Raw genomic sequence first — 20,280 nt, 5'->3', positions numbered from 1 at the left:
TTCTAGTCACATTACTGCATGGTATTACCGAACTTTCCCGTTTTGGACGCCCCAATAATTGGTATGCTTTCGGATAGAGGTTAGAACCGGAATCGGTTATCGGATTTATAACCGGGTTTAACCGATTCGAAATTTAAACGGTTTACGATTCGGTTAACCGGTTATATTCAAACCGGTTTAAACCGATTAATCGGTTATATTCAACCGGTTTAAACCGATTAACCGGTTATATTCAAACCGGTTTAAACCGATTAATCAAACCGATCAAAACCGATTTTTAATTTTTGTGAATGGTGACTAATGAGTAATGACTTAATGTTCAATATTTGTTAATTAACTGACTACGATAACCCAATCTAAGCATTTCCGGTTAATTGAAATTTTAACTGGATTAATACTAACAAAAAAAAGTATAATTTATCTTATTAATTGCACTTTATTTGTGGTCATTTCCGCCACAACTAACCATTTATATAATAATAATTGTTATTATTTTTCAGTTTTTTAACGTAAAAGCTGAAACTACCTTTTTAGTCTTTTTTTTTATTAATTTTTTTATCCCTTTTTTTATTATTATCGTACTTTACATAAAATAAATAAATTTTATTATTATCGTTTCTTTAATCAATTTACCAAAATTTTTTTAACCCAAAAAATATTTATTCTTTTTTGGGTCAAGACTATAAGATTAGAACTATGTCCTACAGCTTTTTCGATATTTAGTAAGATTTTTTTTAGTCAATGATATTGGTTTCTGACGTTTTTTTTAGTGAGAATTTTTTTGATTTAGTGAGAACTTTTTTTGTTTATTGAGATTTTTTTTTTCAATTTAGTGAGAACTTTTTTGATTTATTGAGATTTGTTTTTTTTCAATATTATTTCCGACTAATTAATTTGAGTGAAAATTTTTTTTCTTGATATTAATGAATTTTTTTTTTAGTGAGATTGTTTTTAATTATATAGATACATAACCATATTAATAATTTGTAATTAAATCTATAATAAATTTTTTGATAAATCTATATAACTATAACGATAACTAAAAAAATTTGTCTGACGTTTGGATTTATAATTAAAACCCGTGACATGATCTATTTATTCGATCCGACCGTGTACATTTCAATCAACTAATACAATTTCAGTTAATGAAATTTTACCTTAATCAGAATTATAATTTTTCAAACCGAAAAACCCTTTCTTTTGGTTTAGTTTTTTTTTTAAACCGAAAAATTTTTCTCATTCTTTTCACGTTTAGGTTTAATTTTTTTCACTCTTTTTGGACCAAATTATTGTCCTTTTTTTTTCGGAATTTTTTCGGTACTTATTTTTTTTTCAGATTCAGAAATTCCCTTTTTTGAACCGATCTCTTTCTTTATCCATTTTCTTTCCCTAAACTTTTTTTTAATTTTTTTTTCTTTCAATTTTTTCTTAATTATATTAATAATTATATTGGATTCATGGGGTATATTTGCAGTCGGGTAGGTGTAATTTATTAACTTTTCCTTTACACCGTTCTCTTTGAGTATAATAATAAAAATAATAATAATAATAAATAATTATATTTACAAAATTATTATTTTTTTTAGGAAAATTGACCGACGTTGATAGTAAGATTAAGATTTTTTCGATTAAATTGGACGCTGGATAAATAGTTTGATTTTCAAATTCATGAAAAACTTGTGACTTCAAATCTCATAGAGAACAATGAGTTTAACTTTATATGGTATATGTTGTAACTCAGGGGTACAAAATCTGCATAATTCGGAATATTTCATAATCTGGTACAATGATATTTTCCAAACAAATACGTAATTCAGAATTCACTGCGCATATTACTTTTTTTATTTTCTAAGAATTTATTATTATACTTTAAAAAAATAAATAAAAATAGAAAATGATTTCTTTTTTTACTTTAATTTTTTTGACGAAAAAATAAAGGCAAATCAAAAATGGAAAGTGATTTCCTTTTTAAAATCGAATCTTCTTTTTCTGAATTGCGTTATTCAGGTTTTTTTTAGTTTTTTAGCCATTCAAAGTCTGAAGAACGTTACGTTCATTTTTCTGATCTGATGATATAACTGAAAAAATTAAGATATGCGGTCATTATCAGAAAATAAAAAAGAATGCCGGAAGATCTTCACTTTATTTCTATAATCGATTTGATGATCTATTAAAAAAAGAATCTTGACGTGTAATATTTATTTTTAGCCACAAATGTAATATAACTCTTTTTAGTATAATATACGTTCATTGTACATAATAAATGACAACTTTGTTTACTGATCATATGTGCGAAAAAAAATCTCCTTTTGTTAAAAATATCATACAGATACATTCCTTTTTTTTTATTTGAAATTGATTAAAATTGTATTCTACGGTAATATGATAATCTTGAATCAAATAATATTTATAATTTCGAGTTTGCAATTTACAAAGAAAAAATTAAGAAAAAAAAATGACTTCAGACGATGATACCGGAACTATACGGTCTACACCATCTACGCCATCCACAAGCCGAAGACGGATTGGCATTACCCGTAGTAACAAAAGCCATACCTCTTTCTTCTTTCGCACTGACGAATCAAATTTTGAAATTGCATACTGTAAAATTTGTGAGCGTGCCAATCAAAATCCATATCCATACAGTCGTAAAGGTGGTAATACGTCAAACTTGATCGCTCACCTGCGTGACAAGCATGGCATAATCAAGGAAAACTATACCGAATATTTGGATGTTAATAATGAGGTACGATATTGCTAAATTAATAAAATATCATTTATATGACATAATTAAATGACTGGAATTTCTTATTAGCCAAAAGTTGTACAAACAAGCAATCGTCCAAGTACATGTTCTCCGGAAAGGCAAGAACTATTATCGCAAATGTTGATGAAATTTATTATTCATTTTGTCCTGCCTTTATATGTTTTACAAAATGAGTCCTTCCGAGAGTTTGTTTATACTTGTGAACCAGGATTTAAGATCCCATGTGAAAAAACAGCAAAAGGGTTAATTCACGAAGCCTATAATTGGTGTCATAATCAGCTTCAATCACTCCTTCTAAATAGTGTAACAGCTATTCACCTAACAACCGACCTATGGACATCAAAATCTCGACATAGTTTTCTTGGTGTCACGGCAACTTGGTTATCGTCAGATTTTAAATTTAGAGAAGTCTTACTCTCTTGTAATCATATTGAATATCCGCACACCGGTGAAGTCATTAGTGAGGAATTATTTCAAATAATTCATAGATGGCGTCTTGATAATACAGTTTTTACCATAGCGACGGACAATGCTGCCAATATGCTGAAGGGGATAGAGCTATTGCACGATAACTATTTCAATGTAATAAGACGTCAGCCATGTGCGGCTCATACACTGCAATTATCAGTGCAAGAAGGGCTAAAGCAGTGTAGGGAGATTCATTGTCGCATTAAAAATTTGCAAAATTTTTTTCGACTCCCTAAACAAGCTCAACGACTACGTGAGGCACAAAACGAAATGAATCAGGACATTCAACATTCAGTAGTAAGTCCTCTGGATGTTTTAACGGATACAAAAACTAGGTGGAACTCTACGTATCTGGCATGGAAACGAGTTCTGGAACTACATAATGCAATGAGGTTTGTCTCGGCAACTTTACTTTCTAAGCCGGATCGTACTTCACAAAAGGAAGGGGAAAAGCTAGAGAAATTATGTTTATCAGTCGAAGAGAAAGAGTAATTAATATTAACTTATTGTTTTTATAATTATATTTATTAATTAAACTCTGTCTTTAACGAAAATTTTTTGGTTTACGTATAGGTTTTTACAAGAAATGATGAAGTTGCTGGAACCAATTGAAAGAGTAACCCGACGTTTATGTGGCGCTGAATATCCGACGCTTAGTCTTGTTTATCCGTATATGGAATTGCTCAAAAAGAAATTTGCCCCGAAAGATAATGAAAGTGTTCAAACTTACATAAATCTTATATATGGTGAAAGTTACGAAGACGATGATGATAGCGTTACAGATGATGACATTCCTACTGCTGGTGCTCGTCAGCATTGGCAATATGCACATAGGCAGTTTTGTCAAAAAATGAAAAATACTCATGTTCAAGGACAGAATATCAGAAATCAAGTACGTTCTTCTAATACTGAATTGGACAACTTAGATCCAAATAGAGTAGAGTATTTGCCATCTATTTCTACTAACGGTTTGCTTCAGAAAGTTCGTGCTGCAATTTATTTGTCAATGGATGAATTATGGGCAGTTCCAACAGACATTGCTTTAGTCGCTACATTTCTTGACCCTAGATTTAAACATTTTCATTGGTCAACAGAAGAAAATCGAAATGAGGCGCAGCGTCTAGTACTAATCTTATACGAGGAATTAAAACAAAGTTTAAATGCTCCAGGCATTGAAGAACCTTTAATTATGGATAAAAGCTATGAAGAAGATGATTTTTTTCTTGAATTAGAAGGCGGTTTACAAACAAATCCTGAAGATAGCGAGGTAGCTTGTTATACAAGGTTAGAGCCAATTGGAATTAAAAATGACCCATTGGAATGGTGGTCTAAAAACAAGGTCATCTTTCCTGTTCTATCCCAACTGGCACGAAAATACCTTTCTATTCCGTCCACATCAGTGCCGAGCGAACGTTTATTTTCAGACGCTGGAAATCATATTTCAGCAAGAAGAACCCGCTTATCACCTGATTTGGTGGATAAAATGTTATTTTTAAAGCGTAATAGTTTTCATTTTGAAATTTTCCCATCTAAAGAAGAGTAATTAAATATTTTTTTCTTAGTTTATAAATATGAACAATGAATAAATAATGAACAATTAATAATTAATTAATAAATAATGAACAATTAATAATTAATTAATAAATAATGAACAATTAATAAGTTCAAATTATATCATGAAAATTTAAGCGTTTAAAATAATTAATAATAAAAAATTTAACAGCAGCATAATAATTACATAATAATTAAGAAAAAAGCATGCGATACAGTATATAATGCGAATATTTCATGTAATATTTTATTATTAATATAACCGTTTAATTGTTGCGATAACTTACAATAAAAATCGAGGTAATAAAAAAAAAAGAAACTGATGAATCGAAATCGGTTGCAACAAACCGGTTGCAATCGGTTTAAACCGATTGCAACAAACCGGTTAACCGGTTTAAACCGATTGCAACAAACCGGTTAACCGGTTTAAACCGATTGTAACAAACCGGTTAACCGGTTTAAATCGGTTGTAGTAAAAACCGGTTAATCGAATTGCAAACCGATTATAATCGTTTTAAACCCGGTTAGTAAAATTCAAATCGGTTCTAACCTCTACTTTCGGATGAGGCACTACCACGACCTGGTGGCGCAGGAATCACATGGCTCGAAAAAATCACGTGTTACCAGTTGCTCACCTGAAACATTTTTCAATTCAATTTTCGCAGGTTCGTTCCATCAATTTGTCGCTCGTTTAATATTTTACAGCATTTCATTTTCAAACCAATTACTAGTAGTTTAAGGAATTAAGCGGCTAATCTTAATTTTTTTTTATTAAGTGTTCTTTCACACTTTCGTACTACTGTAGCGATTCCGATTCTACTAGTAGTTTACTTTTATTACAAAAAGGTGTTCGTTTTGATAATAAGTCGTCACTTATCATGTTTTTTTAGCTATTCTCTTATAACTTATATTTCCGAACCACTTTCCTAAACTAAAATAAAATAAAATGAATTTAAATTTCACTACTAGAACCATTATTTAATAAAATAACAAGATACTTAATACTCCTGTACTTGATTCATACTATTTACAACTGAAATCTTTTTCCTTCAGTATGATATGTTCTTATATAATATTTCGCAATCACATGCAAAACTTGAAGATTAATATATAGTATTGAATTCGTAATGTTATCCACGGTTCCTAGTTAAAATTTGTGATTTTTTTTCTTGATATTCTCACGGGTGAGGTTTATTTAAAAAGATGGATAAAAAGTCTATATAAAAAGTCTAAATAAATATATTAAAGGGCTTTATTGTACGGATACCGTGGGATAAATCAGTTATTTCACGGAGTCACTGGAATTTTCATGATTTTCACGGCGCAGCCGTGAAAATCATTATTTTTTAATAAAAATTTTTTATAAATATCAAATATGATATCGTTAAAATAAAACAGACCCATACAGATTCAGCGTCTACTAAAATTTAGAAATCGATCAGAATCAATCTGAAACCACAAATGCTAATTTTTAAAGCATAAACTTGTAAAATGAATAAATGCAAATTCATTAATTGATTTATTTACCTACAGCTATTTATCATAATAGTAAAAATATGTTTATTAGTTTAATTTCGCGCTTATAAGTATTAAAATAAATTAAATACATACTAATTTATTATTTGTTGTTGTTGATAACATCCACGTGTTTTCGGTTTTCAATTTCATAATACAGTATTTACTCCTATCAATCCAGCTATTTGCTACTTATTAGATACATAAGATTTGAATTCGTCCCATAATTTATAGTAATTATGATAAATTCTATTTTTTCTACAAAATATTTAATGTATAATAAACAACAATGAGATAAATTTAATAAATTTGACTGATCAAAAATTTTTCTAGATTAATATTTTCTTTATGTATTTAATATATATAAAAGCAATAAAATAACAAATGGAATGAATAATTTTTCGGTGAAATGTTCATTCGGTGAAATGGCTTCGGCGAAATGGAATTTGACGAACCTGATACCGAATAATGATAAGATAACTTACCTGCACTTTTTTAGGATTGATATACCATTTGCAATTAGTTTGATGAATATTTTTCCTTGCTTTGTTGATATTTACTACTTTTGGTCATTTAAATGGGTACAATATATAATTAAACTTTTTTTCATTGTAGACTCAACTGATTTGGTTTAACAGAATTATAATTAAAGCAAAAAATCAACGCTGTTGAAATAGAAAATTTGAATATAAAATATTAAATCTAGAATTAAAAATTACTCATTTGACATATACAGATTGTCATAAGTTATCAAAAAATTTTACTCATGCAAATATGACATGCAACACGTAGTCTTAATGAGGGTTTTGTCGTAAGTATATAGCAAAAATAGTTAGTGAAGTAAAAAAAAAGAAATAATTTTTTTTCGACTGAAAGTAAAAAAGTCGGTTCAGTTTTTTGTTTATATTAACGAACGTTGTTTTCTTCTTTTTTTAGGCGTCTCTCTACTCTCTGCCTTCTCTTCTCTTCTCCTTTCTTTAAATCTTCTTTTTATTAGGTCTTTTATTCCTTTCGCTCTTTCCATTTTCTCTTTCCTTCCCTTTCCCTCTATTCCCTCGCTCTTTCTCTTTCCCTTCCCTTCTCTTTCTCTAATCCCTCGCTCTTTCGACCTTCCCTTATTCCCTTCTCTCTCCCTTTCCCTCCCTGATCAATGCTGCTGCACCTTAACGTTGGTGATCAGGTGACAAGAAGTTTTTAAAAGACTTTTACATATATTTATAACTATTAATTAAAATAAAATTTTTAATTTTTCATCTACGATTAATATTTTGATTATTTGATTTTAATTTTTCCCCAAGATTATTAATTAGTAGATCTAAAATTATTGAGATTTCCTTTGATTAAATTCAGTTAATTTTAACTTTAATTAAACATAGATCATTTAAACTTTACAGTGAACCTTGTGTGTAGTGTACGATGATCTTTTGCGAGTATATATAATATTATAGTATGATTTTGTAAGTTAGTATGTTTGAGGAATTTTTATGATTTTTTTATGGTACATATACTGTATACTTACTATCACAGTATAAAATAATATGTATGTATGATAGTATGATTTAAAATTTTTTATTACGTACAAATAACACATAATTATGATAATTCGAAGTTTGATCAATAGTTACACAATATATTAAATACGAAAAAATATAATTATGTAATTATCTTTCCCTAATTTTTTTAATCAATTCAATATTTATTTTTTTTTAAAAAAAAAATTCTTTTATAAATATTTTATTACATAAATATAAATAAATTTAAAATAATTACATCAATTAAAATATTAAATAATTAATAAAATGGAAATAGTTCTCTCAGATGTAAAAGAAATTATCAAAGCTTTAGGATTGGTAAAGAAAAAGGAATTAGGATTATAATGTAGCAAGAAATCCTATAATTTTTTTTTATAGGTAATTTAGTATTTTGCAGGCAGAAGCAGCTTCAATTTAAGTTCTGCGAGAAGTTAAAAAAATTTAAAAAATTCAAATTTAATAAAGAACATATGAATACATTTTTACAAAAAGCTTAAATATGATTATGTTTATAATTTATTTATTCAAAGATAAATGCACATAAATAATAACATGCTAGTATAACAAATAAAAATATTTATTTTAAATTTTTATTTTCATATTTTGGTAAAAAGAATGATTTATATACGTATGTATGATTTTTTTTCACTACATACGTACAATTTAGGTGATTATAAAACATGTAGTGTATGCTTAACGTTGTATGTATTGTATGCTTATGTATTTTTGATTGTGTCCATACATGTATGGATATTAAAATGAACGTTTGCTATGTATGGTACAATTTTTCTATATTTAGCAATCAAAGTAATACGTACGATTTAAAATCATACGTACTAACAAAAAACGCAAACTACATACTATTTTACAAAATTAAGATCAGATACGCCGATCTTTTCCTACGTACCTACGTACGTATGGTTGCACTGAGTGTACTGTACGTATATACATGGCAAATAAATAAATCAAAACGTACGTACGTATGAAAGAAAAAAGAGACCAAACGCACGTAAATACAAATGATAAGGCGCAGCCGCAGTAACTGTTCTACGCTACACTTCGTAACAACTACCCCAGTCGCACTGGCATTTGCATACAGGGCCGGCGTTACGGAATTATGCACGAACACTACGGATAAGGGGTGACAAATAGGATTTTATCTACTCGAAAAAAACTACATTTTATATTTTATATTTTTTTTATTCATTATAACTTTATATTTATTTTTTAACTTTTATACATAGGTGTCTGTACATATTTTTTTTTTGTTTTTTTTTTTTAAGGTGTACACAATAGGTGTCTGTACATATGGTTATACAAAAAATTTGTTTGTCATGTCGTACAATCACAAAATCCAAGTATAGTTGCTTTCCATTTCTGCCGATCTCATTATGTTTGTTGTACTGCTGTGTTCGACTAATCAGTTAATTAACAAGTTAATTAACTGATTAGATCATTCAATATTAAACTAACCAAATTAGATATGAGTTAAAGTTTGTATAACAGATAAATTTGAAAACGATCATCAAAAAATTTTTTAACTATAAATATCTTACCATCGTTAGAAATTTTTTATCCTTTCAATATCATTTATTTTTTTCTTCACTTTTCACTATATTATACGCATCTGAACATTTAAAAAATAATAAATGACAAGAATAGAGAGAAAAAAGGGACCCGTCTGGAAGCATTTTAATAGTATAAATAAAAATGATGCTACTCATCTTCCTGTACAATGTATATACTGTTTAAAAGATTTTCAACGAGCCGTTCCTGAACGAATGCAAGCGCATCTTGATAATAAATGTCCAAAAGCACCTACTAATGCAAAATCACAATCTAGTCAACAGAGTAATACTACATCAATAATTGACTACGCTGAAGAAGTTGTAAGAAAAAAGGGACCTGTTTGGAAAGATTTTTCTATAATTGGTAAACGTGAAGACTCACACCCTAATGTACAATGTAAATACTGTTTTAAAGAATTTAAACGAGCTGTTCCTCAACGAATGCAAATCCATATTGAAAAATGTGAACAAGCTCCGAATAACGTAAAATCAAAATTGAAACAATCTAGACAACAAAATACTATAAAAATTAATGAAATTAATGATTGTATGAGTGAAGAAGAGCAAAAATTTCTTGAATCTTTACTAGTCAAAGCAGCTGAAATTCACTTTTCTTTTGTTGATAATCCATCTGTTATTGAATTTTTTAATCACCTTCAGCCATCATTTAAGATACCAAATGGAGAAGAAATAAAAATACAATTGAATCAATCAAAACCTTTAAATGATATTACATATCATCCTGAATACTATCACCAACTTGAAATAGGAACTGAAGACAAAGGTGATATTAATTCAATGAATAATGTTGAATATTATGATTATGGAGTAGGGCATGAAATTGCAACATTTGAATTATATAAAGAAGCAGCTGATAAGGATGATATTAGTTCAATGTATAATTTTGGATATTGTTATTCACAAGGAATAGGAATTGAAAGAAATGAAAATAGAGCATTTGAACTATACAAAGAAGTAGCTGAAAATGGTGATCTTGATTCATTATATAATCTTGAGTACTGTTATTCACAAGAAATAGGAACCAGAAAAAATGAAATCAAAGCATTTGAATTATATAAAGAAGCAGCTGAAAAAGGTGATATTGATTCAATTTTTAATCTTGGAATTTGTTATGAGGATGGGACAGGAACTGAAAAAGATGAAATCAAAGCATTTGAATTATATAAAGAAGCAGCTGAAAAAGGCCACATTAGCTCAATTTTTAATCTTGGATGCTGTTATCAAGATGGAATAGGAACTGAAAAAAATGAAATCAAAGCATTTGAATTATATAAAGAAGCAGCTGAAAAAGGTGATATTGATTCAACTTTTAATCTTGGAATTTGTTATGAGGATGGGACAGGAACTGAAAAAAATGAAATCAAAGCATTTGAATTATATAAAGAAGCAGCTGAAAAAGGTGATCTTGATTCAATGTATCAACTTGGATATTGTTATCGATATGGTGTAGGAATTGAAATAAATGTAATTAAATCATTTGAATATTATAATAAAGCAGCAGAAAGAATGTCATTGATTCAATGATAATTTTGGATTACATTATTGAACTGAGATAAAGGAATCAAAGAAATTATATAATCAAGATTTATTTAGTGAAATTTCAATTGTCTTATACTTTATCCATGTGCTTCAATAATATCTACTCTTGTTAACTAAATACACTTATTATAAAGAAGCAAAATATTTACACTTTTTTATTATTTATCGTTTATTTTAATAAAGTCTATTTACTGTATTTTACAATTATCTACTATTTTTGATTCTTTTTTATAAAATTATTTTTCTTTTAAATATTTTTAACCAAAACCTTGAATGCAATTTTTTATAAATAAAATTTTAGTGTATAAATAATAATTTAAAATCAACTTTAGGCCACACAATTTTTCGGTTCACTTCACGGCCGGGTCACTTTTTCAAATTTCAATAAAAAAAAGTTTATATATAAAAAGTTTATCACGTGATCAATACGTAATTTTATTGGCGGAGTAAGTTTATCACGTGGTTAAAATAAATTCTTTTAATTACTCTCCCCTTTAAAAGTCAACCAATCAGATGTCACGATTTTATATATGATAAACTTTTTTTATTAATAAACAATAAACCCCGGGTTCCCGGGTCAATTTTAAATTTCAATGTTACGTGAACCGAAAAATTGAATTTGTGGCCTTATAGCTAAATAAATTAATACACGTGTCTATATAAATACTTTATCAATTATTTCTAAAAAAAAAAAAATCAATCAACATTTAACATTTAAATTTATCTCTGAAAGTGATAGTATTTTTTGGCGATCTAAATTATTTTTATAAAGCCGTTTAATGTCTATCCAGCATGGTGTTCCACTTGAGCTACGATCCCATTTTTGAAAATTTCCTTCAATTTTCAAGATTTTGTTACTTTCGGTACCTTCGGTTTAAACAAGCACAGTATACCATATATCCAATTCATAAATAATGCGGACATCATATAATAAATAAAATAGCAATTTAACCTCCAAAAAAAGCAATCAATAAATTAATTAATTCCGTCCGAAATTTCGCTGCGTCACAAAATTTTAATTTATCTGCGCCACATATTGATTAACGTAAATTTCTTTGAGCATTTAATGTATTTTTTATGTAAAATTGTAATAACAAAAATAATAATAATAAAAATAAAATGAATAAATAAAAAATAAGTTTCGTTGATAAAGATGCACCAAATTATGTTTTGTTGTTTAATTATATCATAAATATCATAAATTTTACATTTTTCGATTACCGTTACATTGATTTATTTAAATTTTTTCATAAAAAAAAAAAGTTTAAATAATAAAACTCTAACCCATAAAATGTTAACAAGATTTTTTCTAAACAATTAATAAAGAGCACCATAATTCATATTTGGAATTGGTATATCAAGCATGGTCTTATCTATTATGTTATGTATTACTATATTTCAGTACTAATGAAAATTCTGATTATTCAAAATTAAATACAAATGTGTCAAGGCATTATCGAAAAATTTAAATGATCCATTTATTAAATGTAAAATAAAGTTAGGATTAAGAATATAATATACTGTAAGTATTAAGAATAACATGCATAACTTCTAACATTGTTAGATGACATATAGTATTACAGATATTACAATAAAAAATCTGTCGTTTATTAAGGGCGTAATTTATAGATATATAAAATAGCTTGTATGCAATAATTATTAATCAGGAGCATCAGGAGTCGATTAAATGATTTTGTAATAACTATTATTTATTGAAACAATCAACGTGGAAACAAAATCTATGAATTAAGTTAAAACTTCGATGATGATTCATATTATTTAGAGGTAAAAATATTTCATTTTCTTTACGTATTTAAAGGCCAATCTTTGACAATTCAATTTTGCTCAGGAGATTTGAAATTAGAAATTATACATATCAGCATTAAGAATTAAAAGGGTTAAAAAATACAAAAAATTATAATAAACGATTCTGGAGTAATGATGATGATGATAATGCCCTTTTAATTGTCCAGAGCGAAGCGCAATTGTGATCTACAACGGTTTCCATTTCCTAGTAATAGAAAATGTAAATTAAACCTGATAGAGTATTAACTGACAATACTACATAATAGAGATTGAATTGGAAATCTACATGTATTCTTTAATGTATTTGATACAGAAATAATTAATTAGATTTATCAGTTAAATGTTTCGACATATGATTAATGAATTAATAATACTGTTTGTTTATTTTTATTTTTATTTAATTGATAATCCTAAAATTCAAAAAAAATTGTATGGATCCGAAATATATAGCTGGTACGCATTTTTTTCAGGGCCGGTATTATGATAATTTTGGTCAATATCCAAAAAAGGTAATAGCTTCTACCTGGAATTATCTGAAAAGGAAATCTTTACATTATTCTTTTAGCACGTGCCGATCTTTTTGCCAAAAAAGTCAATGAGATATTTTACAAAATTATTTTTGGATGGGATCTTACCAAATAAAAACTTTGTTACAAGTAATTACAATGATTTTCTATAAGAAAGTTCTAAATTTGTTACAAATTTCCTTTATTCTTTCATAATATTTCGTGTCACATTATCAATCAAATTCTTTGAGAATTTTCTAAACTTCTAGTTTTCATCAAAAAGTTCCACGGAATTTCTTTTTATTCGAAGTAACAAATTATAAATATACCGTTACATGATTTCATATTATCAAAATTTCGACCTTAAAAAATAAAAAAATATGAAACTTATAAATATAAATAATGACTTATTTGATCCAACACCAAGATTAAAATCTAGCCCTGTACCTGCAATTTTTATTCCTCTTAAGAATAACGAAGAAAAATGTAATTATTGTAAAAATAAATATTCCGTGACGCTTGAATTCAAACAAAAATATTGTAAAAATTGTTTTCTTCGATATATTAAATGTAATAATATAGACTTGGATGTATGTATAAATACAAATAAAACTAATAAATGTATTAAACATGATGTAATTAGTACAAAAAACATTCAAGAATGGTGTAAATATTGCTCTGAAGTTTTGTATTTTAGACAAATAGTTCCAAATGATTTATTATTCAATATTAATAGAAAAACAAATTGTAACTTATGTGGAAAATTGATTAAACAGAAAAATTCAATATTAAACTATATATGTCCAGATTGTTATCTATTTTCTTATGAACTGGTAGAATCAAATTCGATTATCAAATCATCCCAGAATTTTTTGAATATTTCGATTATTCATTTACCATGGTGGGATAGTTATGATAACTGTAGAATTTGTTGTCAAGAATTAAAATATTTAACAGATTGTCAAAAAATTTGTTTATATTGTCATATAACTTATAATGGATGTAGATATTGTTTAACTACAAATCTCATTTTTACAAATATAGATCAATCTCAATGTAGGAAATGTAAAAGAATATCATTTATTACTATTGATATTACAAATATCAATGAAAACACTAATGTATTTTTTAATTATTTTGATAAGTCTAGTAAAATTTCTTATCCTTTAAATATTTATGAATTTATTAGAAAAGAAAGGGTGAGATGGGTTCCATATTCTCAAATTAAAAATTTAGAAAAAATAGCAGAAGGAGGATTTGGTACTGTTTATAAAGCAATATGGAATAATGAACCCGTTGCTGTAAAAAGATTTTCCAATTCACAGAATATTAGTAAATATTTTTTAAATGAGGTAAATAAATGTAATGTAGACTGATTTGACTTGATTTAATGTTTCTAATTATTTTATCCATATTTAGTTAAAATCACTTTACCATACTTCAAACTTTTTCGTTATTGATTGTCGTGGCATTACACAAGATCCTGTAACAGAAGATTATATGATAATAATGACATATGCAAATGGTGGAAATTTACATGACTATTTGCAAAAAAACTTCGTTAATATTACATGGCACAACAAAGTAGTTATTTTATGGGATATTTCAAATGGGTATTTATGTTTTCAATATTAATTTATTATTACTTATTTATGTTTATAGTTCGTTAATTACCATTTCCTACTATAGACTTAAAGCTATTCATGAAAATAATTTTATACATCGAGATTTTCATAGTGGAAATATATTATTGTCCATAGGACAGGATTGGAAAATTGGGGACTTAGGATTATCACAACCTGCAGAAAATACATCATTAAATAATGAAATATATGGAGTAATACCTTATATTGCACCAGAAATATTTAAAGGGGGTAAATTTTCAAAAGAATCTGATATATACAGTTTGGGTATGATTATGTGGGAACTTACAACGGGTTGTAAACCTTTTGCTGATGTTGAACATAACATTAATCTTATTTATGAAATTATTGATGGAAAACGACCTGAAATTACAAATGATACTCCTGAATGGTTTGCTAATTTAATGAAACAATGTTGGAATTCTGTTCCTTCAAAAAGACCTACTATTTATGAATTTCGGGTTACTATTGGTGAATGTTATAATTTTACTAAAGAATTTCCATTTCAGTTTAATAAATTTACGGAAATGTTTGTACAGGCTGAAAAAAAAAGATTAGAATTAATACAATCAAAGAAACTTGGTCCCGAATTTAGTCAAAAATCTCACCCAAAAGCGATTTTTACAAGTAGAGCATTAAGTTCTTTGATATCTAAATCTTTAACTATAAATTCATCCACAATAATACGCAATATGAAACAAGGTACTATTACGTTGTATTACTTAAAGAATCAACCCATTTTTATTTAATTATTTTCGATGGCAGTCCATAATATAATACTTTATTTTAGAATATATTACAAAAGAAAATGATTTTGATATAAATACTACACAAAGGTAATGTAAAATTATCAAAAATAATTTAGGTTATCTTCATCAAACATTCAATTGAATAATCAACATTCAAACGCAATTTATACTACTAGTAAACTATTAATTAGCAAACCGATCTCAACTGTAAATTCCTCAAGGAAGCGTAACATTGAAGAATTAAAAATTGAAACTCAAAATATTGGTAAGTGAACTTGTATTATTTATTAAATTGCTTATTTTATCATAAATAACTTTTTTAATTAAAATAGGAAAACGCATCAAAATCGATAATTGAAATTTATTTAATTTATAATTCATATTAATCTTGATTTTTAAACTTTACGATATCCTTCTTCTAAACTTTTACAATTAATAAATATATTGGAATCAAATTAAATAATGTCATTACTTAATGCCATGTATGAAATAACCCTCGGTACTCCTTACGTCGAGTCACGTCCAATGGTCCGAGTACTTATAATTTATATAACCAATTGGAAATAGCCCGAACTCGTCTTGAGCTTAACTCGAATAATTGAATGAACCGAATGATCGTGTGACTCATTTGATCATACGAATCACGTGACATTAAAATTATTCAATAAAATTTCCGCATGAAATCCAAATTAAAAAATACTTTATTTTCTATAACGATATGAATACTATTGAATAAATAAATAAATAATATAAAAATATCACAATAAAATGAAGAAAAAAAACTGGTAAAAAAAAAAATTATGTAAAACAAATCGAAATACATAAAAAAAAAAAAATATTATTGTTTTTTAAGTTTTGCGATTTTCGTTTGAAATTCGTCGACTTTATCATGATAGGTTTTAAATTGATATAAAATGATTGGAATTTCTGAGTCGGTCAACTTAACATCATCTACATAATTTTGTACCCCGTTCAAGAATTCATTATGTTCATCAATAATTTTCTTGAGTATTCGTATATTGAGAAATTTATGTATCGTTATAGCACCAAGTACTCCACCAGAAATAGAACCAACAATTTTCTGAAATATAAAATTGTTTATTTATTTAAATAAATTATTCGAATTTCATGTGTCAAGTTGTTACTATACATACCTGCACCAAACTGTTTGGATCAAGATTTGCAGTCGCAACAATGGAACATAAAGTGCTGGAGAAAAGAAATTTAAAAGAAATTGGTCAATCAATTTTGAATATATATAAATAAATAATCAAATACAGTGAACAACCTACCAAATTGCACTTCCGGTGACTTTAAACATTTCATTATCTTTCTTATTATTTATTTCTTTTAATTGAGCTTTTAATGAATCATTTATTTCCTTCAAAAATGGTACAAAATTTTCTCTGTGACCTTGGAGAATCCCGATGTTGACTAATTTATAATGTTAATATTGTTTAAACAAAAATATTTTTATTTTTGTTGAAAAACCAAAGAATTTTTTTTTTTACCAATAAAATCTTCTGTTTGCTTTTCCTCCAAATTCATGTAGATTTTATCCAAAATTTCACGTAATTGACTATTATGTTTCTTAAACATATCTACTTGGTCATTAGTCACAATATTATATTCGACTTGTGCATAGTTTTTTTCCAAATAGTAAAAAGTACATAAAAAAGCCAATAGAGACACTGCGATCGGCCAATATTTAGAATAATGTTTCTTAAAAAAGAAACAATTTGAAATTAGTTGATAAAATGGTAACTCATACAAAAGAAATTTGTTTATCATACCGGTGATATCGAATACTTTTTGTAATTTATTAAATTGTTGAGTATCTTAGTAAGTCCACGAACCCAATTTTTATCTTTTTCATCTTTGTCATGCGCACGAAATAAAATATTAGGATTACCATTTATATCAATTTCATGATATTCTATACCAAAAATAAATTGCAACGTATCAAGAATTATTAAAGGTATATTGCTCGCATATTCTGCCAAGCATTTCAACGTATCATTGAGAATCGTGATAAAAGATGTTGCTACCAGTTTTGTACATATAGGTTGTCCTTTTCTGAATAAATAAAATTGTCTATTTCAGGGACTTTAAGAAATGAGGAATACTAATGACAGTTATTTATGTTAATTATTAATAGTTATTTTTTTCTCAGAGAGATAAATAAACTTCTTGGAATATGTGAAATTGACCATCAAATAAGACAAAAAAATCCATTTTATCATCCATTGCGAGCAAAAAGAAAAAAAGAAAATTAGGTTGAAAAAAAAAAGTACGATAATTATTATTATTATTATTATTTTTAAAAACCATTTACTGATATTTTCAGAATTTTTGTTTCCCGTTTTTGTTATTGTTGTTATTGTTGCACGTTGCACGGTTACATCAATTTCGTCAAACCAAATTTATTTAGGAAATTTTAAAATCAAAATAAAAAAAAAAGAGTAATAATTTTATTATGATAATGACATTATAGATAAATTATCGAATTAATAAAATTATTTTCTATGAAATTATCGAATTAACTAACTAATATAATTATGAAGTTATAAATAAATTATTGTTTATAGTTAGGGAAACAGGACCGTTAGAATGTCCGAAGCGTTACATAATACTTTAATAGAGTCTATAAATTATTAATTTGATTACCAGTATTTGAAATAGTTAAATTTTACTAATCTGAACCAAAACTCAAAAATTATTCGAATAAATTAAATTTGTTTTGGTAAATAGATCTGATAGTTTAAGTTTATACAAATATTAGTGATGATCAAATGCAAAGAAGATCCAGGCCGATCTCCATCAACAAATACAGTATATCGTTTGATTCATTGGGTTTAATTATTACGCCAATGCATGACATTATACAGTACTAGTATCAATTGGGTGATATCTTATACGGTGAATCCGTTGTTGCACAAATCAAAAACAACACTGGTTGATGGGCCGATGGTCTAACTTAAGCGATGCCAATGGTCGATGGGAAGGTCCGGTCCAATTCAAATAATTTCAGCAGATTCATGAATGTACATATAAAAATTTATAATTACATCATCGAAATAGATTGTGAATCTTTAGGAACAGATGTGCTATTAACACCATACAAAAAAAAAAAATTTTTTTGCGTATACTTGTTATTTTTTAAATCGTCTTTAAAATACAATATTTTTGTAATTAATTGAATTTTAATTTTATATTTATGCTTAAAAAATGGCTTAAAGCAAGTTTCATTTCGTTTTATTCGATCTGAAAATAATAATACCAGAAATACCAGAATACAGGGTTAGAATTTAGAAGTCTGGATTAAATATCTGATTAAAATAATTACAAAATTTTCAAAATTCGTGATTTGTGGAATGTAATAATTGATAATTATAGACTTCGAACGATTTACTGTATAACCATGAACATACTGCGCCTAATAAAATTCCTATTTGTTACTAAAATGAATTATATAGAAAAATTTTCTATTGTCCAATGTATTATATTAATAAATAATACTATTCGTTTTTTCACATAGTAGTTAATCATCATGACGAATTTATGAAATACCTCAAAATTTGTCCGTCATGTCAAAATAAATATTTGACAGTCTTTTAGTCACCAAATTTCTATTTAAGTCCCAAATTTATTAGTGAACAGTAAAAAAATGAGCTCTAAAAAATTTTTTGTGCCCAAATACCCCAAATCTTGCGCCCAACCAATTTTTCCAGTGTTAAAGGTGCGTCATTATTTGACATTTTTAGGAAAAAAGCTTAATGTTTCTATAAGTCAATTTTAATTCCCGAGGCGCAGCAGGGTTTTTGCCAAATTTCATAAATCCGCCGCAATGTATTGTTATGAACACGTCAACACGGAAAATACAAATTTCATATAAACAAATACCGTACTCATGTATAATTACTACGAATATTTGGGCTAAGTTCGATCTTTTTTTATATACAGTATATACTGATACTCACGTATATATTTATTTATAAGTTTTGATTACTTTTCGATTTTTCATATAAAATGTCATACGACAGTTAATTGATGAAATCTTAAAGGTCAAAATTATATCAAATATTACAAAACATTATAAATGGAAAGAAAATTTTATTAAAACAATTATTGTTTATATTTAAGTTACTGTACATAAATCTACGGTTAAAATTATATATTACATATGCTTACTATATCTTATTATATATCAAATATGATATACAGACAAATCATCAATAAAATCAATTAATTTATCTCTCTCTTATTAAAGCTAGAACTATTAGGCATTCTCAAGCCCTTGCTCGATTATATAATGTGTAATATAAAGAACTTCGGCTAGAGTGAATTTCGTTAGCCATCGGAAACTGCATTAGAAGTAGATTTCAGTACTATGATCACGATCACGTATCTGTATAATTCTAATTTTCGTGTAAAATTTTCATTATAAGCTTCAAAAAAAAAAAAAAAAAAAAACTTTAGTAATAATAATAGTTAATGTATTAAATCAATTTCTTAAACACTTTCGTAACTATCTCTTTTCTATTATGATGAATTAAATAAATTAGTATCGGTTTGAAATCTATGAATGCTTGCTCTCAGCCAGAAAGAGTTAACC

General features: G+C 26.9%; 4 protein-coding genes across 4 annotated transcripts; 3 read left to right on the top strand and 1 right to left on the bottom strand.

Annotated features, from left to right (window-relative positions):
* Positions 1 to 9,842: 9,842 nt before the first annotated feature.
* On the top strand, positions 9,843 to 10,946 carry OCT59_028973 (uncharacterized protein; the record flags this gene model as incomplete). Its single annotated transcript, XM_025328023.2, has 1 exon — positions 9,843 to 10,946. One exon carries the CDS (start codon positions 9,843 to 9,845, stop codon positions 10,944 to 10,946), a length of 1,104 nt encoding a protein of 367 aa, XP_025168499.2.
* Positions 10,947 to 13,653: 2,707 nt separating this feature from the next.
* OCT59_028972 (uncharacterized protein) lies at positions 13,654 to 14,908 on the top strand (the record flags this gene model as incomplete). The annotated part of the gene is made up of 2 exons (XM_066147694.1): positions 13,654 to 14,625; positions 14,693 to 14,908. 2 exons carry the CDS (start codon positions 13,654 to 13,656, stop codon positions 14,906 to 14,908), a joined length of 1,188 nt encoding a protein of 395 aa, XP_065994377.1.
* Positions 14,909 to 15,443: 535 nt separating this feature from the next.
* OCT59_028971 (uncharacterized protein) lies at positions 15,444 to 16,023 on the top strand (the record flags this gene model as incomplete). Its single annotated transcript, XM_066147693.1, has 4 exons — positions 15,444 to 15,618; positions 15,707 to 15,752; positions 15,842 to 15,930; positions 15,998 to 16,023. 4 exons carry the CDS (start codon positions 15,444 to 15,446, stop codon positions 16,021 to 16,023), a joined length of 336 nt encoding a protein of 111 aa, XP_065994376.1.
* A 480-nt stretch (positions 16,024 to 16,503) lies between these two features.
* OCT59_028970 (uncharacterized protein) lies at positions 16,504 to 17,912 on the bottom strand (the record flags this gene model as incomplete). Its single annotated transcript, XM_066147692.1, has 6 exons — positions 16,504 to 16,746; positions 16,820 to 16,874; positions 16,958 to 17,099; positions 17,177 to 17,387; positions 17,459 to 17,736; positions 17,876 to 17,912. 6 exons carry the CDS (start codon positions 17,910 to 17,912, stop codon positions 16,504 to 16,506), a joined length of 966 nt encoding a protein of 321 aa, XP_065994375.1.
* Positions 17,913 to 20,280: the final 2,368 nt, after the last annotated feature.

The sequence above is a fragment of the Rhizophagus irregularis genome, chromosome 8, assembly GCF_026210795.1.
Source record: "Rhizophagus irregularis chromosome 8, complete sequence".
NCBI classification, from domain to species: Eukaryota; Fungi; Glomeromycota; class Glomeromycetes; order Glomerales; family Glomeraceae; genus Rhizophagus; species Rhizophagus irregularis.
The sequence above is the reverse complement of the archived record's forward strand: the minus strand, read 5'-3'. Positions and strand labels throughout refer to the sequence as shown.